The 27,160-nt window shown below is 43.5% G+C and overlaps 1 protein-coding gene across 2 annotated transcripts in view; it reads right to left on the reverse strand.

The window, feature by feature from the left end:
• Positions 1-249: 249 nt before the first annotated feature.
• The window catches only part of SYVN1 (synoviolin 1), a 28,005-nt gene continuing 1,094 nt past the window's right edge, over positions 250-27,160 (reverse strand). For both annotated transcript variants that reach the window (XM_044270287.1, XM_044270288.1), the window contains exons 2-16: positions 23,585-23,740; positions 21,968-22,060; positions 18,075-18,227; positions 17,151-17,199; positions 15,657-15,760; positions 10,014-10,140; positions 7,951-8,050; positions 6,842-6,907; positions 5,948-6,064; positions 3,351-3,523; positions 3,143-3,265; positions 2,802-2,924; positions 2,531-2,717; positions 1,516-1,646; positions 250-1,277 (exon numbers count right to left, since the gene is read on the reverse strand). In XM_044270287.1, the coding sequence (XP_044126222.1) occupies positions 1,144-1,277; positions 1,516-1,646; positions 2,531-2,717; positions 2,802-2,924; positions 3,143-3,265; positions 3,351-3,523; positions 5,948-6,064; positions 6,842-6,907; positions 7,951-8,050; positions 10,014-10,140; positions 15,657-15,760; positions 17,151-17,199; positions 18,075-18,227; positions 21,968-22,060; positions 23,585-23,740 (1,836 nt within the window). In that variant the 3' untranslated portion in view covers positions 250-1,143. The remainder of the gene's footprint in view (positions 1,278-1,515; positions 1,647-2,530; positions 2,718-2,801; positions 2,925-3,142; positions 3,266-3,350; positions 3,524-5,947; positions 6,065-6,841; positions 6,908-7,950; positions 8,051-10,013; positions 10,141-15,656; positions 15,761-17,150; positions 17,200-18,074; positions 18,228-21,967; positions 22,061-23,584; positions 23,741-27,160) is intronic.

Genomic DNA, 27,160 nt, shown 5'->3' on the forward strand with positions numbered 1-27,160 from the left:
TGTGTAAATCAACAATAGTGTATAATAGTCAAATGCTTGCATTGCTAGGTTTTGACCCTTTGGTTAGATCACAAGTCAGAACCCCACCAAACATCGATGGCCAAATGTACTTATTCCTATAATCAAGAACCCTAGATGCCCAAACAGCTCAGCAACATGGTGGGAAAGCGCTCCTTGAGATGTTCATTTATTATGGTCTTCCCATTTCTAATTACAGCTTACTTTGATACGTTCACTACTAGCAATGTCGTGTTTGAGCAGTTTATTTCATTGTCGCCTCATCCATTAATGATTAATCTCTATGAAAAATTACAGGAAGGGAAAACAAAAAATAATCACAAAGGGAAGACTTATCATAATGGTCTACAATTAAAATTGTTGCCCATAGCAACTGCTTTCATTTTACCAAAGCAGCTGTAGAAATGAAAGTTTCGCTGTGACTGACAGAAGGGCAACAAAGGCAGTTTTACTGTAAACCAGTTTTGATACATCTTCCTCACATTATTTTTGTGCACAACTTGCAGGATAACAGTCCGAACTGGAGGGACAAATGTATTTTTTTCGGCCTTAAATACCATGTTACTATTTCATAGAACCAGTAATGTGATCCTTAACGGCATTGTCCACGACTGGCAAAAAATTGCCAAGAAGTTTAACATGCTGTAAAAATAAGAAAAAACAAAAACACCTCGTCAGAGCGTTCTGGTTCCAGCACTGTGGCTCCTGTCCCCACTGGACCAAAAGTGGGACGTGCTGTCTACATGCCCGCCTTTGGTGCATATTACTACATTCATCTTAGCTAGTCCTACAAGGCATTGTACCTGGTTTATCAGTGAATTTCATGGTAACAGACTCCCTTTAATCGCTAAAATAATGCATTTACAATTAAATTAAAGGTTCTAAAGTAAAATAGACCAATCCAATATTTAATTTTACTGAAACAAGTCCAACACATTTAATGAGGTCACAAGTTTTCCCCATTTAATAAGCATTTTCATGAAGAGCCTGGATTATGTCCTTAAAAAATATATATTTATAGAAGTCCAGCTTTAGTCACATCAGGCTCTTATTCATAGTCCAAAAGAAGCTCCTCTTCTGTCCCGTACACAGTTCATTTGTGCCCATGAGGTCAGAAGCAAAGCCTCATTGAGATTCGGAGGTGCCGGTTTCCAGTTTCTGAAGTCTTCGCCTTCGTAGCTCTACAGCATCTGGTTCTTCTGTTGAAGTGCCAGCTTCAGAGTCATTGATCATCTCTTCACTGGTGGATTCCTCTGGAACTGTTAGAGAAAGTTATTACGTCATGTTCAACTTTAATAAGGACAAATTGTCTAAAGCAGTGTTTCCCAACCAGTGTGCCTCCAGCTGTTGCAAAACTACAACTCCCAGCATGCCCACACAGCCAAAGGCTGTCCAGGCATTCTGGGAGTTGTACTTTTGCAACAGCTGGAGGCACACTGGTTGGGAAACACTGGTCTAAAGAATAGCGACAGGTCATAAGCGCTGCAGGAAGTGTACCTGACTGGGAGGGATCGGGGTCAGCTGAGGGTGTATCCGAAGTGGGAGTTTCTTCAGGCTGACTGGATGATACAACCGCATCTGTGGTGACTAATGGAGACGGTGTAGAGGGCACGGGAGGACGAGGGGGCCTGTTAATAAAAAAACAAAAAACAAACACATAACATTACTCTTCAAATTCTACAATCTAAGTATTATAGACACCAAAACAAGCACAGAGCTTTGCTGTGAGATACGGGGGGGATGAGTTCTATAGCCAAATACATTAGATACATGATTATTCTCCTGTCTTTGTTGACTTTTTGTTGCAATGTGGCAGGGAAGGAGTCTAGGCTGATAAATTATGATGATTTTATATACAACTGTATCAAACACTCAGAAGTGAGAAGTATTAGGTCTGGATGGGTTTTCAACACGTGGATGTAAAAGGAGAATGTCTCCACTCACTGAAAGCAAAAAAGAACAGACCCTTAAAGTATATTACAGTTGTACTGTTCTTTGTACTCATCAGGTTTTCCAATTGGCAATTTTAGGAAGGAAAGCTACAAATTCAGGAGCCAGCAGAAAAGACGTGATGGAGGGAACTTTCCTAAAAATACGACTTGCCATCTGTATCCTCAACAGCATGGAGGGGATCTGTCACCAGATATACCTCTTTATATTAAAAGGAGCTAGACCATACTAAGTATTTACCACCAATTAATAGGAGAGGTAATAAATATCGATCATGGGGTCCAACCGTTGGGAAGCCCAGAGATCCTGAGAAGGTGGTGCCCGAGTCCCTTCTCGGATTGGAGAGGTAGTGCTAAACGCCAAAATATTAATTGCATGTATTTTCACTGAAACTGTAACACATTATTTACAGTATATCATGTAATGTAAAAAAGATTTGCCAAAACTCCTAATTATTATCCTCCTCTAGTAGACACTGTAAATAAAGGCATCTACTGATAAATGAGCTACAGATAAGTACAAGACATGTTGATCTATTTAAAAGGTATGATCTAGGTCTTACCCGATGGTTGCCAACACCGTAAGATATTGGTTTATCTGTAACATGGCAGCATCTAGAAGAGTATGAATGTTCTGAAGACACTGAAGCCTGGATTCCAGATTCTGCCTCTCATGACCTTCCATTGCCCTCAACTCCTCTTCTGTCATACCCGCAAAGCCAGCAGGAGGCATCGGCATAGGAGGCAAACCTAAGGGAGATTAAACCAATGATTACAGACAATTGTTGCTGCTTTGTTACAAAACTGTTCAGGGATCACAAAGCATTATTTTACCAAATGGAGGAAACAGTGGCATTCCCAAAAATGGAGGTGGGAAGGGAAAACCTGGCAGAGATGTCCCAGCTGATGAATCAGGACCACCAGTGTTAGATGCATCAGAAGGCCTAGGAGCAGATGCTACAAAGTGAAGAACAAAGCAAATATCCACTGTCAGTAAGTTATATTACAAAAGACAACTGAGAACAAAAAGTAATTTCATCATAAACAGAGAAACAATTCATATTTCCATCTTGAAAGAAATCTCTTTACCTAGTAGAATGAAATTTGAAATCGTCAGATATGAACCTTTGGGGTTAGAGGAGGAGGCTACTATTATGATATTGTTAGAGTCTTACCAGTGGAGGGTCCAGCACTGGCTTCTTCGGGGGCACTGGCTCCAGGAGCTGGTGGAAAAGGACCCACTGGAGGCCAAAGTGGAAACATTCCAGGAGGGAATGGTGGGAGCATCCCTGGAGGGACTAAAAGGAAATGGGAATGGAGTAGTAAATAACTAAAACTAGTAACAGACAGGATTCTTTTTAACTACTTCCATGTCTGACTTACAGTTAGGTGGTGGTGGGAGAACTGGAGTCTGTTGTGCAGGTGCTGCGTGGGGCTGCTGGGCAGGGTCAGGCTGATCTGCAGGTGGCTGAGTTTGAGTAGGCAGAGAAGCTCTGAGGACATCCATTCTACATGTGGGACAAGTCTGCTGTCTTTGGAACCAAGAACGCAGACAGCTGGAATTGGAAGAGAACTTATATTAGCATTTAATGTGGGCAGGCTGAGGTTGAGGCCTCCTGCACACAACCACATCTGTTTTGTAGTCCTTGTGCATCTTGCACTTTTTGCAGGCCCCACTGTAGAAATGCCTATTCTTCTCTGCAAAAACGGACAAGCATAGGACAGGTTCTATCAATTGCGGCACAGCCTCATGGATGCGGACATTTTTTTGGGCCCCATAGAAATGAATTGGCCCACAAAAAATGCAGATTGCGTACATCTTTTTTAACTGAAAGCTTAGTGCACTGGTGTTTGAACGAAATAGGGGAGATTTATGAAAACGGTGTTTGTTGCCCAAAGCAAGCAATCACAGTGCAGCTTCTAATTCTTATGATGCTCTTCAAAAATAAAAGCGGTGACTGGTTGCTTTAAAGAGAGTCTTTCACCTAAAATGACCATTATACACCACAAACATCATGATATCCATTACATTCCCCATATTATAATCTTACCTTTCATATTGCTGTCCGTCGCCTATTCTCTCTTAAAAACGCTTTTAATCCATATGCTAATTAGGTTCTGAAGGTGCCCAGGGGCGGCGTTTATGCGGCCGGTGCCCAGGCTCCACGGCGCTGTTCAAATCAAACCCCTCCCCTTTCACCCCTCTGGCCCGCCCTCGGTTCTTGAGATGCCATCCTCCAGTCAATGACAGATCCGGCGCCTGCGCCTGCGCACTCCATTACCCACTAGGGCAGAGGCAGCAGAGCGTTTAATGCGCATGCGCCGGCCCGTACATCCCGATATTTTGGCAGTTTACTTCCGCCGGCTAGATCCGGCCGGCGCATGCGGATTAAACGCTCTGCTGCCTCTGCCCTAGTGGGTAATGGAGTGCGCAGGCGCCGGATTGGTCATTGACTGGAGGATGGTATCTCAAGAACCGAGGGCGGGCCAGAGGGGTGAAAGGGGAGGGGTTTGATTTGAACAGCGCCGTGGAGCCTGGGCACCGGCCGCATAAACGCCGCCCCTGGGCACCTTCAGAACCTAATTAGCATATGGATTAAAAGCGTTTTTAAGAGAGAATAGGCGACGGACAGCAATATGAAAGGTAAGAATATAATATGGGGAATGTAATGGATATCATGATGTTTGTGGTGTATAATGGTCATTTTAGGTGAAAGACTCCCTTTAAAGTTTCATAAATCTGCCATAAATTGCTGTCCACTAAAAATGTATTTTCAGCCTTTTGAAATACTGGAGTGACAGCCATTACATGAAGACAAGGCGAATACAATAAGATTTCTTTAATCCAGCATTTACCCCCCCCCCCCCCCACTGATTAGCTCAAACTCAGTTTATTCAAGCAGAAAAGTACGATACTTTTTGTCCAAGTCCGGCTGCTGAGAGGGGTAATTCTGAGGGCGCCTTCTCAGGCTAGATTACAGCTAGACTCGCAATTTTGTGTTTTGAAGTAAAGAATGTGGCTCTAGTAGCAAATGTGGCTCATTCACACGACCGTAGACAGTCTATGCCCGTATTGCGGATCGCAAAAAGCAGGTTCGCAATATATGAGCACCAGCCGTTTGAATCCCGTATCACAATGCAGACCCACTGACTTGAATGGGTCCACAATCCACAAGATACGGAGCAAAGGCGCATATCGGAAGCCCATGGAAGCTTTCAGTGGGATTTCAGTCCATGCTTCCGCACCGAAAATCAATAGAACATGTCCTATTCTTTTGCGGTGAGGATCCAATCAAGTCAATGGTTCCGCATTTGCAAACAGTGTGCACACTAATAGTGCTCATACTTTGCAGTCCGCACACACGCTCGTGTGCATGAGCCCCAAATCAGAGCAGGTTGAAGTGAGAGGTGTGTATACTGTTCTTGCAATAATGGGCGAGCGCCATGTTTAAACCCTGGACTTGAAGGGGCACAAAAGGATGCATGAATAGGGTCCGCACTAATGTAGGGGGCACATAGGGAACCGTAACTTTATAGGAGTGCACAGGGTGACAATTATTACATGAATGAGAGCACCCTTATAAGGAGGACCAGAAACACAGGCCAAATTAAAATGCTAACGTTAAATGTCTATTACTCTGCTTTTTGACCAGAATTGCGAAGGCTGTTGCTTCTAGATTTGAGAGATGTTAGATTATCAGATTATCTTGTAGTTCTGTGCTGAAAACAAGCACTGGGCAATCAAAACTTCTTAACTCTTCTATGTCAGAATTCATGCTGCATTCAAAAAAATAAGGTCCTCTGGGGAAAACATGGACCATAAGTATGAAAGTGTAGCATCCAAAAATTATATTAAATCCCTATATTACAACTATACACGCATGCCGCTTCTCCTTACCATAACACCTATGTGGGGTTACAATATGTATGAAACAGTAGACACTGCACATACAGTATATTTCATTTGTGATGGAACTAACCTGGTGTGGAAGATGTGGTTGCAGGGAAGTCTCTTAGCTCCTGTCACCATCTCCTCCCTGCAGATGATGCACACATTGTCCATTGCCTGCAGCTCCTCTGGTGTAGCATCTGGATACCTATAGATGAAGTGTATATCATAAGTACATTCACTTCATCATCTGCTTTGTAACAACTACTAAAAGGCTTTACATGGCAATTCCCTAATGTGAAATTATTGGAAACACTTCTATTACCTGTGTGGGCAGTCCCATGATAACCGCGGTATCTGAAAGCTTTCAAGGAAGCAGTTCTCTTTAGGAGAAGCCATCAATGTTTGATCAGTTGGGTCTGACCTCTGATGAACACAATGAAGGGAACACAGCACTCCACATGAGAGTGATCCTGCAGACTAGTTGGAGTGCCCGTGTAACCAATGAAGGAAACGCAGTGCTCCTCCTGCTTCACTGTGCAGAATGTCGGAGTTCCCAGGCTGGCCCCCACCAATCCAACAAGGATGGCCTATTCTAGATCCAGGAGAAGCCCTCTAAAACAGGGTTCCCCAACTCCAGTCCTCAGGGCCCACTTGCCGGTCAGGATTTAGGAGTATCCCACAGAATGAATACCTATGGTAAATCCTGATGGATGGACACTAATTATATCAGCTGCCCAATACTAAGGAAATCTTGAAAACATGACCGGCAGGTGGGCCCTAAGGACTGGAGTGGAGGACCACTGCTCTAAAAGATTCTGGCTATCCCTAAGGCTAAAGGGAGCTTATTATGGAGTTTAATATGAGCTGTATGCAGCCATTTTGGGTAGGGGGAAGATAGATGGATTAGGTAGACAGTGAAATAAAAATTTATTAAGACTGAAATCCCCACAAAATGTTTGCGATTCTCTGAATAGTTACTCACAATGTGTTCATATTGCGGATTGCTCTTCTTGACATGATGGCATCAGTGACAGCCTTCTTAAACTGCCTGGAAGAAAACAACAAGAAGGAGATAATAGGAATTGTCCATCCATCCGGCACGATACACATATAAGAACTCCATATTGTCCAATCTGATATTTTTTTCCCCTTGACAAATTCATTAATGGGGTTTACTGAGTATTTAATACTGATGACCTATCCCACTTGAATGGGACTGAGCTGGACCTGGGCCCAGTGAACATGCGGTCACTGGCCTAGGAAGAGATCGCATCACTAACAGGAGCTCCACAGCCTCTTCAAATAGCTGATCGGCAGGGATGCCGTAAGTCGTACCTCCACCAATCTGATACTGATGACCTATCCTGAGGATAAGTCATCAGTATTAAACACCCAGACAAACCCCTTTAAAGTTCATGAATTTCTATCTTCTGACATGGCCCCATGTATTGATGACGGTCTAGGTGCTGAGAACTTCACCAATTGCTACCAGGTTGTACCATTGCTTACCAGGTTTTAGTCTAATAAACTGTTTCCCTTCATCTAACAAACTACTGCAGGCTTTCTAGAATAGTTCTCTCAGGGGTTAGACAATGAAATGGGTACATTAAGCACGCCATTATAAAACCCAGCAAACGAGGAGGACCTGTCGATTTTACAAATGAAAACAGAGGGGGTCCTTTATCAAACTGGTGTAAAGTAGAACTGGCTTAGTTGCCCATAGCAACCCAACCAATCACATACCACCTTTCATTTCGGACAGCTTATTTGGAAAATGAAAAAAGGAATCTGCTTTGCACCAGTTTGATAAATGACCCCCAGAGTACCTAATTCCCCCCTCCCCCGCGTTTATTCCGTTTTTCTTTACTTTACTTGATGCAACCCTTCACATTGCGGGGATATGGCCTTCTACTTTATCTCACAAGACCAGGCTGGGCGAGTTCTGTCCGTGATCACTGGAGAGAGGGGAGATGTGCTGTTGCCCCCTTGGTAAACAACTCAAAAAAACTTGGGGCTGGTGGGAATTTTTTTCAGGTACTCAGTTTTCATTTGTAAAAGTCATGACAGGTCCTCTAACTTCCGTTCTCTTACCTCATTGCCAGATACATTGGCCGAATTGCAAATAGTGGGAATGTGTGGACTTTAACCATGATTGTCATGAAGGCCATGTACAGCAAAACCTTTATAAAGCCTGGAACAAAGGAGAATGACAATATGAATGGTTTCTCTTAGGCGATATTGCATATTCTATCTTGCAATGACAACCTCAGGCGATTAAATACATTATATGAGCTGAAAGGGAACAGTTAAGCTCCTCAATCCTATTTGCTCTAGTAATCAGTAGGGTCTCAGGCCCCAAACTGCCACCTATAAACTGCTTGCATGTCTGTAGAAGCAAAACAGATACTGCCTGGTATGGCACTGGAGGGGACGGAGCACAACACATGGATTCTCATGTTGACTTATTCCCCACTAATGACATTTATCACCCACAGGTTGGCAAGAAGTGTGTGAATACAGAAACAGGGTATAGGGTTTGCCCAGAATGTTTTTTTAACTTCTAAAATGGGGACTAACATAGGATAACTTCTGAAAATCTCGTTTCGCCTTCCTTGTTCTCCGCTCACTGCCAGTCCAACCTTGACCTATGCGAGTCTGGTTCTTAGAGATATATCACCCAATCAACACTTTTTTGGCTATATGGGGAGAGCAGCTATAAAGCAATATACTTTACAAGGCCTCCCTAAAGGGGTATTCCAGTTTTAGGATACCGACAACCTATTTTCAGGATAGGTCATCAATATCAGATTGGTGAGGGTCTGACTCCTGACACCCTTACTTAACAGCTGTTTGAAGAGACCTCTTTAATATTTACCTGCACACCGTCTACGTTGTAGCTGCAGTGTAGGTAATCACAGATTCAAGAGAATCAGTTGATCAGCGGGGGTGTCAGGACTTTGGAACCCCCCCCCCATCCTTCCACCGATTTGATATAATATAGTCTATCCTGAGACTAAGTCATCAATACCATGGCACCAGTATGACCTTTAAAATATATATTTTTTAAAGGATTTTATAATGTGTATATATAAAATGCAAGCCGTCATATGTGTACACGATGAATCACACAATTTCTAACATGATATGACTTGCAGCTGGCATTTTCTAGTAGTTGTCCCCTTTGTGGGCTCAATCTATATTTCTCTAGTGCCCCGGAGCTGGTGGATGGAGGCTAGCAGTAATAATATGTGGCCACCCCACAGATTACATACAGAGGCAACAGGCTGTGCTTCCTAAAGGTGGTGTCATATATGGCTTTTTGTGGAAGTTTGAGCCAAAGCCAGAAGTGGATCCAGCACGAAGGAGAAACTTAAGTCTTTCCTTTATATTTCTCACTCTCTTCCGACCCACTTCTGGCTTTGGCTCAGAAAACTGTGTAGGACACCTCGCCAACTCTCTTCCTCACTCTCTAAGAATCACCCAGAAAGAGTATACTGGACATTACAGAGCTGTACTGTACAGATGGGAATAAAGCACTGCGGGTGAGATATAACAATTACTGTTACAGAATCATGGCTGCTGTCTCATCCTGCTGCTCGCTCCCACCTCTACGCTCCACAGATGTTTAAGGGGTGATGTAATCTGATACTTCAAGAAGCAGGCAGCCCTTCTTGGTTTTAACAAAATGAGGTGATCACAGAATTCAGAGATAATCTTAGTTTTAGGGACGGAGGGAGGGCAGCTGATAACTTTAACGCCTGACATAGCAGCCAGTTATTGGGAATGATCGTTCATTCTTGATAACTGCATGCTGGTCAGAGGAGGAAGGCGCTGCCTTTACATGCAGTAATCACTTTCGCTGTATGGGGATGAGGGACCGCTGCTGTGATTGCTCGTCCACATAGAGAATAATCGTTTCTGGGCAGCAGAACCCCGTTTACACAGCACAATCTGCATTCCTAGAAATGCCCCTTCCCCATTTTGCTCCGATCACTGCCCGTGTACATTCACCTGTACTACTGAATTATACCAAGTTGTGTGAAATGACAGTAACTATTTAAAGTAACTTTAAAGGAAAAAAAAAACTCCATGAAAAAACACTATGGAAACTGAATGAAGGACGAGGGCAGATCCAGCCTAAAATTGGTGCTTACCTGTCAGTAGTTCAGTGTATAACATGTATACAGCTTTATTGTCCCATGGATTCTCACTCTGAAGGTCCACAGAGTGCAGGACATACTTTATGAAGACTGTGAGGATCATCGTCATTAGTATTGCATACTGGAGAAAAAGAAACACCAGTCGGTAACCGTGAAAAGACAGTGGTACTAATGTATAATCAGGTGTCCTTACTCTGGATTTAGAGGATCCCCTGTATTTCTGGTTACTATAATGCCTAATATAACACTATAAAATCTGGTTACGGCCAGATTACATGTGAAATTATGTATATTTATTTTTGGCCTAGATATTATAATAGGCCCTGATTTTTAAAGGGGTTCTCTGGGATTTACAAATTGATGAGATCGGCAGGGGTCCGACTCCTGGCACCGCATACAATCAGCTGTTTGAGGAAGCCAAGGAGATCACTGGAGTTCAGCAGCCTCCTTGTAGCTTACCAAGCACAGCACCGTCCATTTGATAGTGGCTGTGCTTGGTATTGCAGCTCAGATTTATTGACTTGAATGGGGCCCGAGTTGCGCATGGCCAGTGATGGCTAACCTCCAGCACTCCAGCTGTGGTGAAACTACGACTCCCAGCATGCTCCATTCATTTCTATAGAGTTCTGAGAATAGCCAAGCAAGTGTGCATCTAGGGATCCGTAGTTTTACCACAGCTGGAGTGCCAGAGGTTAGCCATCACAGGCCTAGGCTATGTGACCAATGAACATGATGTCAGGGAGCATTATGGCTTTTCATACAGCTTATTAGCGAGGGTCTGAGGAGTCGGAGGATAGGCCATTAATATGTAAAAAAAACCTTTAACCTCTTCCCGACCAGCGCCAAACCTGACCACGGCATCTGAGCGCATGCAAACCCAGAAGCGCGCACTTCCTGGTATGCGCCGGCAATAATCAGAGAATGACAGGAGGCTGCTGCATAGCGTTTCCTATGGAGCCCCTGTATGTAGCAGGGCTCCATAGGAAACTAGTATTTTTCTCATAGACTCCAATACTAATGTATTAGAGTCTATGAGAATAGCAATCTAATAATTGCTTGTTATCGTTCCGTATAGGAACTATAAAAAAATAAATAAAAAATTATTAAAAATAAAATAAAAATCAGGAGTACAGTAACTAAAGTGGAGCATTCCCCACGTATGAGATCACTTTTGACTTTGCATCAGTTAGTAAATGTTACTTGGGGCCATTTATATTAATATTTTTATGCCACCTTTTAGCGTAAAAATAGTTGCAAGTCCCCTTTTCAACCAGCTGCGTGACAATGGACGGTCACATGGACGGAGTTGATAAGTTTTCGACAGTTGGGTGGGACAGAGCAGAGCGCAAGCATGTTGGGGACAGTGACAAAGATGCCGGTCTCGTCAAATTTACTAACGTGTAACATGGAAACAGGCATACAAAAAAATGGCAAGCCTTTATTGAAATGTTCGCAACAGATGAGGAAATACATGCGATAGTATCACCTTTTTGACTGAAGACATGGTACCTTATAGGGAAACAATCTAACAACCTGGGCAGATGAAATGTATATCTTTATGGCACCAAACAGGGGTATGATGGACACAACCATGGTGTCTACCATGCACGGCATACTTATCCCCGAGGGGGTCCCATGTGGTAGATCAATGCACCGATAAGCCTAATGAGGACTGACTCAATAGAAATACAGAAGGATTTAACAAGCTCTAACGGAATACCTGGGCTGCGAGAAGGGGAGTTTATGTTAATGTCACTGGGATAAATGTCATATGTCTTTTTCTTATTACAAAAGCTGGTTACATTTATGTAATGACTAAAATGTATGTATACATGTTATCGGGTGAGCAAACAAAAAAAAAAACAAAAAAAAAAAAAACAGGCATACATGTTGGCAAGAAACTACGCCAGCCTGGGGCAAGTGCCAAAGATTACCCAAATTTATGATGAGGCGCAAACCTTGGCATAAATTATTTTAATACTCTGGCTGAGCAAGGGGAAACAAAGACCAGCATAATAACGCAAGTCTTTGTGCCCCACTGGGTTTTAGAAATAGACAGTAAAAGGGGTTATCCGAGAGTATAAAAAGCTCCCCCATAAGCCGGGGCCCTCACATTGAATATACTTACCTGGCTCCCCTCGGTGCTCCTGGTCCCCGCACCGCCATAACTGCTTCTCCCTATGCGCAGATGCCTCCCTAGAGTCACCCACGATACTAGGTAGGCTTGTCCCCGTCACAGCCTGCCATTGGTTGCTACCTTCCCACCCCCCCCAAAAAAAAAAAAAAAAAAAAAAAAAAAAAAGCAGCGCAGGGAGCGTGGGTAAGTATATTCAATGTGAGGGGCCCGGCATATGGGGGGAGCTTTTTATACTCTTGGATAACTCCTTTAAGGAATTTTTTTTTTAAATTAGCAGTGGTGGAATATGTGATTTGAAAGCAAGTGTTACAATTACTAGCAGACTTTTCGGACAAGCAGCCGCAAGGGGGGAGGAGGGGGGGGGGGGGGTAAGGGTTTTCTTTGTTCAAGTCGGGCCGTTGCGTTTGAATATAAAATGTGGAAAAAAATGTCTGACATTTATTCTGTTCATGCCTGTTTATACCAATGATTCGGTACCGAGTGGTGTGTGAAACCTTTGTATGATTGGATCTTCTAATAAAAGATGTTTAAAAAAATATATATATATAAAAATTACTAGTAGACTGACACATTGGTGAGGAATAATCTGCAGAGGTATTAATTAGGAGATCAATGTCGACCATCCGCTGTAATGAAAATTAAAATGAAAAACACGGGGGCCCACTCTTGCAAGTGCCAACCCTCCTGGTCCATATAAACTCAGGTCACTACAGCCTTTCTCCTCTTTCTCACATACCTCAGGCACGACCTGTGTGTTGGCTGTAAAGGTGCTAAGGTAAAATCAATCTGTGCCTGAAGATTTCAGGCGGCTTTCTTATGTGTATAGGGGGGTGCCAGGTGATGTCAGGGAAAAGAAGGGTTGGGCAAGTTGGATTTTAAATATTGCTTGCAGGAGTGGCTCACTTCCAATTTGGTAAGTTGCTACTAGCTGTATTTGAGGACACTCTACCTCAATCAAAAAGTATTATTAATAGAAAAAAGGGGTAAGCGAGCACTCACACTATGGCGTCCTGTGCAATTGGTTTATTAATAAAATAATGATATAGATATCTTATTAAAATATATTAAAATGGTGATAGCATAGAGGATAACACTAGCAGCATTAAATAGTAGCAGTAATGCGGTAACAGTAGCAACGGTAGGAGGTTACCTAAATCTTCCTGGTATGTTAATATAAATAAATATCGATCATAAACATGTAACAGGTAGTATTAATAGTCCCAAAAGTACAAAGGTGAACAGATAAAAGTGAAAAAATTTGAATATAAATCCAAAAAATATGAAAATGTAAAAATGAAAATATAAATGTGAAAAAACTCCAACACAATTAGATGTGTGATTCTCTAAAATACCAACAATGATCCTGGTCACACGTAATTGGTGTAAAAATATCTAAAAATAGAATTGATGCTTGATAGTTAATATCCAGTACATTCAGTGTATGTATTGATGTATACAGTCACAAGGTGGCAGTTATATCTTCATATCTCAACGTGCAGTGTGGCTCTTAATTGGTGGCTTTGAATTGTTAGTTAGATTAATCTATCTTACTTTCTTCTGTATATTGCAGAGTAGGTAACTTTCAAACTGTCCCAGAAGGTGGATGGTATGGGAACTGCGGAAGCCGCTATGGCGTCTAACTGCACGTGTCACTTGATAAATAGTATATACAGTCACAGAGGCAGCAACCATATATCAGCGCTCCAACCCACTCAATAGTCGACTCAGACTATAAATTAGCAAATATGGTTAATCAATCTTACCTCCTTCTGTATATGTTTTTACAGAATGGGCTATTTTCAAATGGTCCCAGGAGGTGGATGGTGCGAGTGGTGCAGGAAACGCCGTAGCGTCTCACCCTACGTGTCTCCAATTGGCAGCAACCAAGTATCGCGATGGATCAGATGAGACTTTCGATTTTTCTTTTCTGGCGTATTCTCAATGTTGATAGACAGCGGTGGTCTCGGCAATTAAGTTCAATATTCGGATCTTATAGACTTAGGATTGCATGGCCATGCTTTTTCGTTGATTTTTATGGAGGTATTGCTAAGATATCCGATGTATTTTTACCAGACGCGTTTCGGGATGATCATCACTGAATGTACTGGATATTAACTATCAAGCATTAATTCTATTTTTGGATATTTTTACACTAATCACGTGTGACCAGGATCATTGTTGGTATTTTAGAGAATTACACATCCAATTGTGTTGGAGTCTTTTTTTAAATTTTTGGGATTTATATTCACATTTTTTCCACTTTTATTTTTTCACCTTTGTACTTTTGGGACTATTAATACTACCTGTTACATTTATCTGATCGATATTTATTTATATCAACATACCAGGAAGATTTAGGGAACCTCCTACCGTTGCTATTGTTACCGCATTGCTGCTATTTAATGTCGCTAGTGTTATCATCTATGCGATCACCATTTTAATAAGATATCTATATCATTATTTTATTAATAAACCAATTGCCCAGGACGCCATAGTGCGAGTGCTCGCTTACCCCTTTTTTCTATTAATGGATTTTAAATATGCCCAATCCATTATTCTCACAGGAGATTAGCCACCAGGTGTCTGGCAGCAACTTTTCCCCCCTCTACCTACTGAAAACACTGCACGCACCGCTGAGCCGAGTGTGCATGTACAAGGCCGAAGTGAGAAGAACAGCTGTTGGCTTAAGGAGAGTTTTACCGACAGCTATTGAAGGTGTATGGCACCTAGAGAACTTCCCTCCCTGCTAGAAAGGCTCAGGAGGACGTTTAAGAGGACCCGTCACCTCTCCTCATGTCTGTTGCATTCACAACAACAATTCTGGGCCATCTTCTATTATGACTATGATGTGCCATCCCTGTATTATTCCTGCTAGAAGTTATGAATCAATTGCTAGCAGTTTGCAATAAAGGTCCAGATGGGTGTTAGCAGTTGAGGTGTGTCCCTGCCCAGTCCGACACTAGCAGCACTAAATAGATAATGTCAGACTCTGCAGGGACACTCACCCCAACTAGTGACACCCATCTGGACCTTCATAAATATCCAGATGGGACAAGAATAGAACATGTTCTATTTTTTTTTTTTTTTGACCTGCGGAACAGACATATGTATACTGAAAGCACACTGTGTGTTTCTTTTGTGGCCCCATTGAAATGAATGGGTCCACATTCGATACGCATTTATTTGAAAATACGGTCATGTTATTGGACCTTTAAATAGTAGAAATCCACAGCAATGAATACTAGTTTAGAGCTGCAGCTCACCCAGAGATTTTACCTGCACAGTGATGTTCCAAAATAATTTTGTGATGCGTGGGGGTCCCAGGGGTCAGACCACCACCATCCATAATGTTTTGCTGCCTACTACTGATATCTCATTACAGTGTAGCGATCGGAGAGACTCTTACATGGGGAACCCTTCTTGCAGGTGTCAAGATGTATGTTGAATTCCCTCCTGAGATGGCGCATGTTTATATCCGATTACAAGGACTGGTTTCTTACCTCAAATCCAAATACCAGCTGCACGGAGGCCCCTCTGGTGACCAAACTGTGGTAAGCGTGAGACACAAAGAGAACATCCAGCACACCCAGCAGGAGCATCAGTGCTAGGAGGAATAAACACATGGTGAGCACTTATAGTACAGATAGTATAAAAAAAACAGAAAACTAATAATACTATGTGATGTAATACCCATGTAATGGCGACATTTGACAGCTCAACCTTGGCACTGAGCTAGTGAAGCCAGCTGTATGCAAAACCTAACGGCCGATACAGAGAGGAAGTGATACTGAACAACTACACACCAGTAACACAAGCACTCAGCCATGCAAAGACAAGACATACAATGCGCTAATACTCTGCAGGAAAACTTACCGTTTAAAGAGAGCCTGTCTGCTCTTCTGGAATGCATTTCATTTTAGAACTGTGTTGTACTGCTCCTCTGTTATTCCTCCTGGAAATGTATGAGAACACGGATAGCTGGTCATAACTATGCCCCTACACAGTCTGACATTGTCAGAACTGAAAGGACGGCATCACAATCTGTAGGGACAGTGTCAGACTGTGATAGTTGACCTGTTTATTCACGCATTTCCAGAAGGAGTAATAGATGAACAGCACAAGACAGTTCTAAAAATATCTATGCTCCAGAATTGTTATTTTAAGTGGAATACTGGCTGTTTACTAACATACACATGTCAGGAGACAGGTCCTCTTTAGGGGGTTGTTCACCCCTGAGGGCTTCTCGGGCAGGCCCACCAGCATGGCTAGACTTGCCGAGGGAATCAGACTTACTTGATCCTCATGGGTTCTGGCACCTTCCTTCCCCCCCAGGCTCTCAGGTCTCCCCAAGTCAACATGCAGTTTGATCCAGCAGGTCATGTGGCTGCTACAGCCAATGACTTGCCGCAGAGATGCAGTGTACCCCATGTGTCTGCTGACGCAGGGAGATTGGCAGTGGCGACCTGGGGAAGCAATGGAGCGGGGACCCATCAGCACAGATCAGGCAAGTATGATTCCCTCCGAAGGTCTGGCCACGCTAGGGAAGTCTTCTCAAAAAGCCTCCTTTAAAAGGGGTTGTCCAGCCATATAGCCCCTTTAAATTTGCCCAGTACTGCATTCTACCATAACAAAAACAAAAAAAAAAAAAAAAAAAAAAAAAAAACACTCAGCTCCCTGCTTCTCCGTCCCAGTGCCTGATCTGTGCTCCTTCTGGTCTTTAGGCCGTAAACTTCCTGACGGGGTCATATGAGCCGTTGTGGCCAAATCAGCAGTGACATGGCGCTTGGGAATGCGTTACTGTTGAGGCCAGTGATTGGCCGAAGAGGCGCAGGTGACCTTGTCATTAAGTTTACAGCGCAGACTGGGCCTTCAGCGCCGAAAGGGAGCCGAGTAGGTACTGGCCAAATTTAAAAGAGATTATCAGCTGGACAACCCTGTTAAGGGGTTAACAAATTACAAACTTGCAGCAGGTTGATATATATATCATCACTTACCAAGAATACGGAAATGAAATAACCAGGAAATGTTCGGACTGCGCTCCATCTGTATTACACAAATATAAATTATCGTTAATACCTTCCCAATGATCTTTATGCTGCTGTGTGCAGGTGGTTACTATAAAGTCCCTGACAGCAGAAATCTCCGGAAATATTTTCTACATCGATTCCCCCATGATCCAAGAAAAGGATTACCTGGATAGGCAGTCGGGCAACCCATATTACATTTATGTTGGCTGAACCCACCAACTGCACTGGGACTGGTCAACCATCTAACGTATGGGGGCCTCACGACTCTTCCCAAACGATGAGGATCCGATTACCCAGAACTGTCCCCGATCAGCTGTTTGAGAAGGAACTGCCACTCCTGGAGCACCGTGGCCTTCTCATGGCTTACCCTAGGCCAGCGACGTAATATACATTTGTCACGTGGCCTAAGCGCAGTTCAGTCCCATTGAATTGAATGGGGCTGATCCGCGATACCAAGCACAGCCACTATACAATGTACTACGCAGTGCTTGGTAAGCTGCGAGAAAGACACAGCCATCACAGGTGCCTTGTGGTGTCGGACCCCCCACCGATTAGACACGGTTGACCTATACAGAGGCCAATTATTGGGGAAAAAAATTCATGGCAATGCTTATACAATTGTGCTGCCAGGCAGCTGAAATCCAACATGCCCAATCCTTATCTCCCCACAACATCAGCTGTCAGGTAAAAGTCGGGAGGACGCCATACAATCTAGATAGTCGGTCAACATCTAATGTGTATGGCCAGCTATATGCCAGATTCCCTTCAACTTTTAAAATGAAACATGAAAGCTGCTTTTAAAATACTCTAACTATGAAAGAGATCTACACAATGTCATAATACTATTCCTTTAGCGCTGTAAAAGTATGGAAAAATAAGAAAAATTCTTACAAAATCAACACGGTCCTCAGCCAACCAATGGAAACACTTTAAAAACAGTAGGAGTGTGAAGAGGGCCACAAAACGTGGGCTGAAGTCATCCCTGAAGACAGTGAAAGCCAGACAGGTCTCTGTGACTGCATACCACGAGCGCTCCAGGAGGTGCTGAGGGCAGGACGACACAGAAGACGGTATTAATAATAGCTCTGATGGTTGTATATGACAGGCAAGACAGAAGTCTGTAACAATCAATGACCACTAGGCAAGTTAGCTCTTTCTAAAGAGAAAAGAAAGCTTTGCCTCTGGTGCCACCTGCTGGAAAGTAGCTATCTCAACAGGCCTTGAGATATTAGTGAAGCCAGTTCTCTCTCTGCTCCGCAACGGCTGTCTGCCGATGAGGTGCTGGCTTAGCTATAATCCTAACTAATGTCTCAAGGCCTGTTTAAAAGGACTAATATTGACTTATAGGATACGCATCTTCCAATGGGTGGCACCAGAGGCAGAATCTTTTCTTTTTGGAAAAATAGCAAATTTGAACACCTTTTTTACCCCAGAGGAGCTCTATCAGTACAACTGAAATGACTATCGGTGCATGAATAATTCATACCTTAAGTGCCTTTTATTATACCTTCAATGCTTTTAAAGCAAAAAGAGAAGCAATTTTATATACCTATCGTTTTGCGTCTACAGCTCCTGTACTGACATATGTGTCTCTATGGTTAAGGACCCCAAACTAATCTTGTGGTGTCTGATTGTGCAGTTATACTCCCATCTCCCCCCTACTCCTTGCTATTATACATGATGTAGGCGACATACGGAGAGCAGTGTACCCAGAATTTGCTTGATGTTTGTAACCATGGAGACACATAGGTACGAATAGGAGATGTATACTCGTGACGCAGAAGTCTAAATTTTAAATAAATAAAAAGAATCTGCCATTTTCCAGTTAGTCTTTATTAATAATCTGCTTCACAAAACAGTAGGAATTTATAACAAAACGTGTACTTGTGGCTTCATTTTGGTTTTTATTTTTCTGTAAAAGCGTTAAAAATGATTACTAAGGTAGAAACATCACTTAAAACCTCGTGGGGATCTTCTGTATAAGCACTGGTTGGTTGTTAGGTAATGTACATCCTACAATCCTCAGACTTCAGCTTCTGCTCGGTTAAAAGCGTTATTTCTAGGGAGAGGATAGCGCCTTGGAACAATGAAGCTCCGTTTAGAAAGTACCGGCTGTAATAGAGAGACTTCCTAGAAGGGACATTTATATCACCTAACCACAGGATAGGATAGGTAATAAATGTAGGATTGCTGGTGGGGGGGGGGGGGGGGGGTCACTTGTCTGGGACCCCCACCAATCACTAGAATGGGATGTGGAAACCCACACCCCTTACTACACGTATACAGTGAGGAGGAGATAAAGAGCAAAATGTACACTGCTGCTCCATTCAATGTAGATGGGTCTTCTGCGTGCATCTCAGTACAGTGCTTGGCTATTTCGTCAGCCCCACAGCCGTTAAAAGGAGTGGCAGGGGGTATGCTCGCCTACGCCTCTTCACTGCATGAGAAAGAACAGGGGGGCCAGGACCACAGCATCATAAATATCCTTTGTGAGGCAATCCCTGTCACTATAAAATGCAGTGCAAACTGCAGGCAGCATATTATAGAGCAGGAAGAGCTGAGCAGATTGATGTTTTATGGTAAAAGGTTCATTAGAACATGTAATTTATTGATTTAAATCTCTGCTCTCAAGTAGGCAGTCCTATCAGTGACTGACAGCTATGTGTACACAACACACTTAGGACTCTTTCACACGGGCGTCGCGTGTGAGGCCGGATAGGATGCGGGTGAGTCGTGGGAAAATGCACAATTTTTCTGCGCAAGTGCAAAACATTTTAATGCGTTTTGCACACGCGTGAGAAAAAAAATAAAAAAAAACCGGTATGTTTGGTACCCAAACCCGAACCCGGACTTCTTCACAGAAGTTCGGGTTTGGGTTAGGTGTTGTGTAGATTGTATTATTTTCCCTTATAACATGGTTATAAGGGAAAATAATAGCTTTCTTAAAGGGAACCTGTCATGTGGATATTTGATTATAATCTAACTAATTATATATAATCATTAACTACTAAAAAGTGCCTTAGATGTATTCACTTACTGGTGTGACAGATGGTTACCTCATAATATACACACAAAGATGCCGCATGCCACATGCTAATGAGCTGATTCGAGTCCGGTGTGAGGTCATCGAGTCCAGCGTATATTTAATTCAGAGCTATAGCCACTCCCCTGCCCACCTGCTGCTGATTCATATGGAAACAAACTGTCAATCAGCAGCAGGTGGGCGGGGAGAGTCAGGAGCTCATGAATATTCATGACTCATCATTATCAGCTGGAGCTTTTCAATACAAGATGTTGGCAGATTGACTGGGTCAATTAAAGAAAGTGAGCCAGCATTTTGCTAAGAGAATCAGTCACATATTTATGTTGCCCTTAGTTAGGACACCATAAAACTGGTGACAGGTTCCCTTTAATTCAGAATGCTAAAGTAAAATAGTGATGGAGGGGTTAAAAAATAAATAATTTAACTCACCTTAATCCACTTGTTCACGCAGCCCGGCTTCTCTTCTTTCTTCTTCTTCTTTGAGGAAAAGGACATGTGGTGACGTCTACGTCACCACAGGTCCTTTTCCTCAAAGAAGAAAAGAGAAGCCGGGCTGGGCGAACAATTGGATTAAAGGAGAGTTAAATTATAAAAAAAAATATTTAACCCCTCCATCACTATTTTACTTAGCATTCTGAATTAAGAAAGCTATTATTTTCCCTTATAACCATGAAAAAACGCACAAAATAGAGCATGCTGCGATTTTCACGCAATGCGTGAAAATCACCGCTCATGTGCACAGCCCCATAGAAATGAATGGGTCCGGATTCAGTGCGGGTGCAATGCGTTCACCTCACGCATTGCACCCGCGCGGAAATCTCGCTCGTGTGAAAGAGGCCTTAGGCTACTCTCACACTCGCGTTTGAAAGTCAATGGAGGACAGATCCACTTTGTATTGTGCCAGATTGTGTCATAGAAAACGGATCCCCATTGACTTACATTGCGTGTCAGGGCGGATTTGTTTGGCTCAGTTTCGTCAGACAGACACCAAAACGCTACAAGCAGCGTTTTGGTGTCCACCGTCAGAGGCGGAACAGAGGCAAACTGATGCATTCTGAGCGGATCCTTTTCCATTCAGAATGCATTAGGGCAAAATTGATCTGTTTTGGACGCTTGAGAGAGCCCTGAACGGATCTCACAAACGGAAAGCAAAAACGCCAGTGTGAATGTAGCCGTATACAAGGATGGCTATCAATCAATTGGGCAACTAAGCTCAGAAAGAGCAGAAATTTTAATGTATTAATTACACATTTTACTGAATGTTTTCCTACAAACCTATAGGTCAATCTGCTCAGCTACTCCTGCTCTATAACACGCTGCCTGCAGATTGCATTTCATGGCAACAGGTTCACTTTAATCCCTTCCCGACATGTATTCTGGAGCGGAGCGGGCGCCATAGATACTGGGTGCCTGCTGTTTCACACAGCAGACACCCGCATTATGACACTGGAAGTTTGGATCACCAGACCCATGGCAGTTCTGTGTGCCACCTGACCAGCCTTTGGAGGGGGTGTGATATGATTAAATTAACCACATCTAACTACAGTAGCTCCTTGTAAGGGACCCAAACTGGTCATTCCAAAGTAATAAATGGCCCGCTGGTATGACTGCAATCAATATTATAAAGCAATTGTCCTAATCCCATCTGAGAACTGGTGTGGGTACAAATAGTCCACCATAACAGTTACTGGATCTTCACAAAATCTTAGTATGTGGCCCCAATCCCAGCCACACATCTTACCTCCATCTCAGCTGCTCTCAACTGACCAAAAAATACCTTGCCCATGAACTTTCCTAGGAGGAAGACTAGGACAAACGCTTGTATATAAAGCACCTGAGGCAAAAGAGAAAACACCAAATTAATACAAATACTATCCATTTCCTAAATGGCAAATCAAAACAAATATACATCAACATGGACGCAAGCATGCATCACAGCATATCAATACAAGTGTACACCATAGGGGCCTAGTAAGGCTGGATAACAACCTCTATGGAAGCTGTGCGGACTAGATGACAGTGTAGTACCTAGTAAAGGGGTTATCAAAGACTAAAATTTGACAGACCTCTTCAAGGTGGTTGGACCCGCAGTATGGCTCGTACTTACCGGGTCACAGATGCATCACTTCACGGCCGCTCTGGGAATCAACATACTGTCGACTGCTTCAAGTGACCGCTGCAGCCAACCACCGGTCACAGCAGTGACCCGTCACCAATGCAGCACGTGATCCAGTGACATGCCGCATGGGTGACAGGTCATCGCTGTGGCCAGTGATTGGTTGCAGTGGTCACATGATGCCTGTCAACAGAATGTTGATTCCCAGCGACCATGGACCTGCCAAGGCGGCTGTGGAGCAATGCAGCCAGAATCCAGCTGCAGGGACCAGATAAGCATGAACCCCGCTGCGGGTCCAGCTCAGTCTAGCAAATACAGATGCATACAACATTCAAAAAAACAAAAAAAAAACATAAAACCCCTGCTCCATATTTCTTTTTATTGTGTGCAATGATGTATACATATGTATCTCATATTATCCATGGAGAAATGTCTGGCCTCCTTAGGATGCCTATGGATAATGTTGGTGGTGGTCCACAAAAATTGTGAATATGGATTCTATGCTGTTTGCGTCCACATTTACCAGACTGTGGGTCGGGGAATAGCACTGGGGCGACAGCCCTCTAAAATATCTGACCACTTTTAGCTTTATTGGTTGAAACTGGGATATCCCTTTAATATAATTTTTGTTCTGTGCATTGGTGACTTGCACTGTGTTGCTAAAGTTGTGTTTGCATGACATTTTTGTCCCATGTTCAACATATACACATGCCTCAGACAAAAGACAGACAGAGACATCCCCGCCATCTTAAAAAATAAAAAAATCATACCATTTAACGGATATGTTTTTGTTTTTTTTCTGGACTCTGCAGGATGCAAGAGCAGAGTCTACTACACTTTTGCATCTAAAAATGTGATGTGAACACAGTAAATACCCCTCCTGTGTGTAATTGCCAGACACTCAATAAACAGCATAAGGGCTCATGCACACGGGCGTGCCCATATTGTGGGTCCGCAATATGTGGGCACCGGCCGTGTGCACGCCACATTACGAATGCGGACCCATTCACTTGAACATGTTCTATTGTTTTGCAGTGCGGAAGGATCACGGACCCAATGGGCCTGGATCCGTCACGGCAGCTGCACGGATGTTGCCCGTACACTAGGGACCGCCAATTGCGTCCCCCAATGCACGGAATGGCCGTGTGCATGAGCCCAAATACAAATCATTAGACGAATAGCGCTATTCTCATAGCTTTTGCCTACTGCTATACCTACGATTATTCCATTGCATTTACTTACAGCCATACTGGGACTGGACTTGGTCAGATAAACAACTGTTGGGTAGAACTGGTGCTTGAGGTAATAAGCGTGAGCCACCACCGCAGCTGTAAGTGCCAGGCTGGCACCCGTCATCACTGCTGTCCTCATCTTGGCGCTCAAGGGCGGGGAGGGACCCTGTACAGAAGGAGAAGAGTAACACTTTATGTACTTTGCAGGTTACACAATACATATACCAAACACGTTCCATGTTGACAGACTCATTTATGGAAGTAATCTGGGTATGTGCACAAGGTGAACCACGTCACTGCCACCGGCTGGAATCCTGCACATTCGACATGTCCAGTGCTAGGAATACGCTTTGCCGGGCCCTAGAGAATGAAAGCCGTACTGTCAGGAGGCAGGAACAGGGGCAGCTTACTGATAGACACCCCGTCCAGAGTGTCCTGGATGCTGCATCCACGTGCAGACGTGTTCACATGTCCAAGAGCCATTACATTCGGGTATTAAGAATAAGCTCATGTGCTGAATGGCACTGGTAGTGAGCCATGCCGCCAGCAACAGTGGTGCAAACCGTACGGTTTTTGGTCAGGTGTCACTATTTCATTCAGCACAGGAGAACACTAAATGGGCTGTGCACATAAAGGGCATCTGTCAGCAGTTCTGTACCTATGACACTGCCTGACCTGTTACATGTGCACTTGGCAGCTGAAGGCATCTGTGTTGGTCCCATGTTCATATGTGTCCGCATTGCTGAGAAAAATGGTTTAATCTATGCAAATGAGGCTCTAGGAGCAACGGGGGCGTTGCCGTTACACCTAGTGGCTCTGCTCTCTCTGCCACGCCCTCTGCACTTATATTGACAGGGCCAGACATGATCACGTTTACACTGCCTGGCCCTGAGGGCGTAACGGTTGCAGAGTGCTGAGCCTCTAAGTGCAAAGGCAAAGCCCCCGTGACTATGAGCCAGAGAAGGACTCAAGCTACCCATGTATTACATTCATCTCAATGGCCACCATGTTACACTCCATTTCCTATGCTGCAGGGAGAAGCTGGGTGCAACGCAAACTGGAAAAATCAGCTTTTTGATGGGCGTCTCCAGAGCCCTGAAATACACAGCGGTCGGCATCACAGCACACTGGGAAATAAACCCAGCATTTATAAGTCATACAGCAAAAGACGCCACGACATCAAGACATAGAAGGTACAGCGGGGCGCCATATGGCATCTGCGTGGGCAGCCGGCAGTGTGCTACGATAGAGCTGGTTTCACCAACGCAGGAGGTCCTGGCACCTGCAGGATACATCTGGGACTCCACATCTAACCACGTCACGCTTGATTTGCTATATTTCGCTTTGTACAATCTCCTCATCAACTACATTCCACCAAGTTCAGTTATTACAAAAAATATATAGGAAATATACCAGAAAAAGGGCATTTTGGGCAGCATTATTTCACAGTACTATGAGTTATAATGCTGTGTGTCCATGCCCAACATACAACATAGGTATTATGTCAGTACAATTCATTACAGTCTATGTCGGGCAGGGACACACAGCATTATAAATCGCTGTAACGCTGTCGGGTCCTGTCACTGGAGCAGAGTTCAGGCTGGAAAACAATGCTCGCACATAAAGCGCGTTTCCCAGAGTGAACACACGGCCGTATCTTCTTTCCATGTCCGTTCCGCTTTTTTGCAACCCATATGTGGAACCAGTCACTTTAATGGGTCTGCAAATAACGGAAATGACTGTGCATTCCGTTTCCATTCGTCCGCAAGTCCGTTCCGGAAAAAATAAAAAATAAATAGAGCAGGTCCTATTCTTGTCCGTTTTGTGGACAAGGACAGGCATCGTTACAATGGATCCTCAAAACAAAAATTATGATAAAACACAGACGTCGCACAGAAGTCATCCTTTTTTTGCGGATCCGTGTTTTGTGGACCACAAAATACATACGGTCATGTGCATGAGCCCTGAGAAGCCAGAATCTGTTCCTGTGGTAGATTATCTGACTGAGCTGCAGTAGGAATAATCCAGGACCTGTCACTATAATCTGCCTTCTGACAGCAGTATAAGGGCTCATTCAGACGGCCGTATGCTGTCAGCAAAAATACTGAATGCTATACGGTTTTTTGCTGAGCAAAAAAATAAAAAACGGATAGCATTCAGTACTGTTGTGGACCTATAGACTTCAATGGGGCCATGTCCCGATTTTCACAGACAAGTATAGGACATGTTTCATTTGTTTTGCAGTACCGTGGAATAGAAAAGGGCCCCATAGAAGTGAATGGGTCAGCATCTAATCCGCAAAAAACGGATCTGCATTTTTACATATAGCATATGACCATCTGAATGAGCCCTAACAGACCCTTATTGTAGCGGCGTCTTGTCTATTATTTTCTTGCCATTTCCATCCAATAACATTTTACTAGATGCAGCACACGTCCTCGCGTTCATACGCGACAGGGTCTGGCCTCTTTCTCCATTTTACTGTGCGCAGAGACAAAGCTGACAGCGGTGGGTTGAGAGGGCAGAGGACGTGCACATCGCTCCTCTCCCGCTGCACCAGATAAACTGCGGTTTTATGAAAACGACTGCCTATTGATTGGTGACCCAAGACTATAACCAGGGTGACCGTTACTACTTTATGCAGCCCTCGGATAGCGCCTGGTGACAGCTTTTCCCTTTAAAGAGGACCTGTCACCAGTCCCAAAATGTCTGTTTTCTACATGAAACGAGAATTCTGGAACATCTGTTCTTGTAACTCTGTGTTGTGCCATTCCTCTATTATTCATGCCAGAAGTTTATGAATAAGAGCCCTTGCCCACGGCCGTATGCCCTCCGAGACATATGGTCCATATGTCCTGGAGAGGCATTGATCGTGCGCACGGGAGTACATGATCAATACCGCTCACGGGCCGTATGTCTCAGTGGGCATACGGTCGTGTGCAAGGGCCCTAAAGGTCCATTGTTACCAGTTGAGGGCGTGTCCCTGAACAGTCTGACACTATCAGTGCTGACACACTCCAAACTGGTAACAATCACTAGTACCTTTATTATTAAACTTCAAGCATGAATAAAAGAGGAATGGCACAACAAAGAGTTATAAGAATAGATGCTCCAGAATCATTATTACATGGGGAATACAAGTAGTTAACAAAACAGATGTGTCAGGAGAGGCGTCAGGTCCACTTTAAAAGTAATATTACGTCATCAGAAACATAAAACGTAAACAATAACAAGAAAGCATTTGATGCAAATGTCGCAACAATGTCACAAAATGTTACCACAATTCATATAAAAGGAGGAAAAGCCACTATCCACAGCAAAATCAGTTCCATAGAGATAAAACCCATGAAGATAAATGAATCACACAAACTGCACCAGAATATTCAAAAAAGAAACCCATTGGCAGACAACGATCAATGCGGATGCAAAAAACGACCACTTATCAGCACTGCAACGTGTGCAGAGGTCAATCACATTTACCATTCAGCCTAATAATGGAGATTCACGGTACGTGGCCGTTTTCTGCATTAAAAAATATGTAATTAAAGGGCTTGTCCAGGATACGAAAAACATGGCTGCTTTCTTT

Source organism: Bufo gargarizans, chromosome 10, assembly GCF_014858855.1.
Source record: "Bufo gargarizans isolate SCDJY-AF-19 chromosome 10, ASM1485885v1, whole genome shotgun sequence".
Taxonomy (NCBI): domain Eukaryota; kingdom Metazoa; phylum Chordata; class Amphibia; order Anura; family Bufonidae; genus Bufo; species Bufo gargarizans.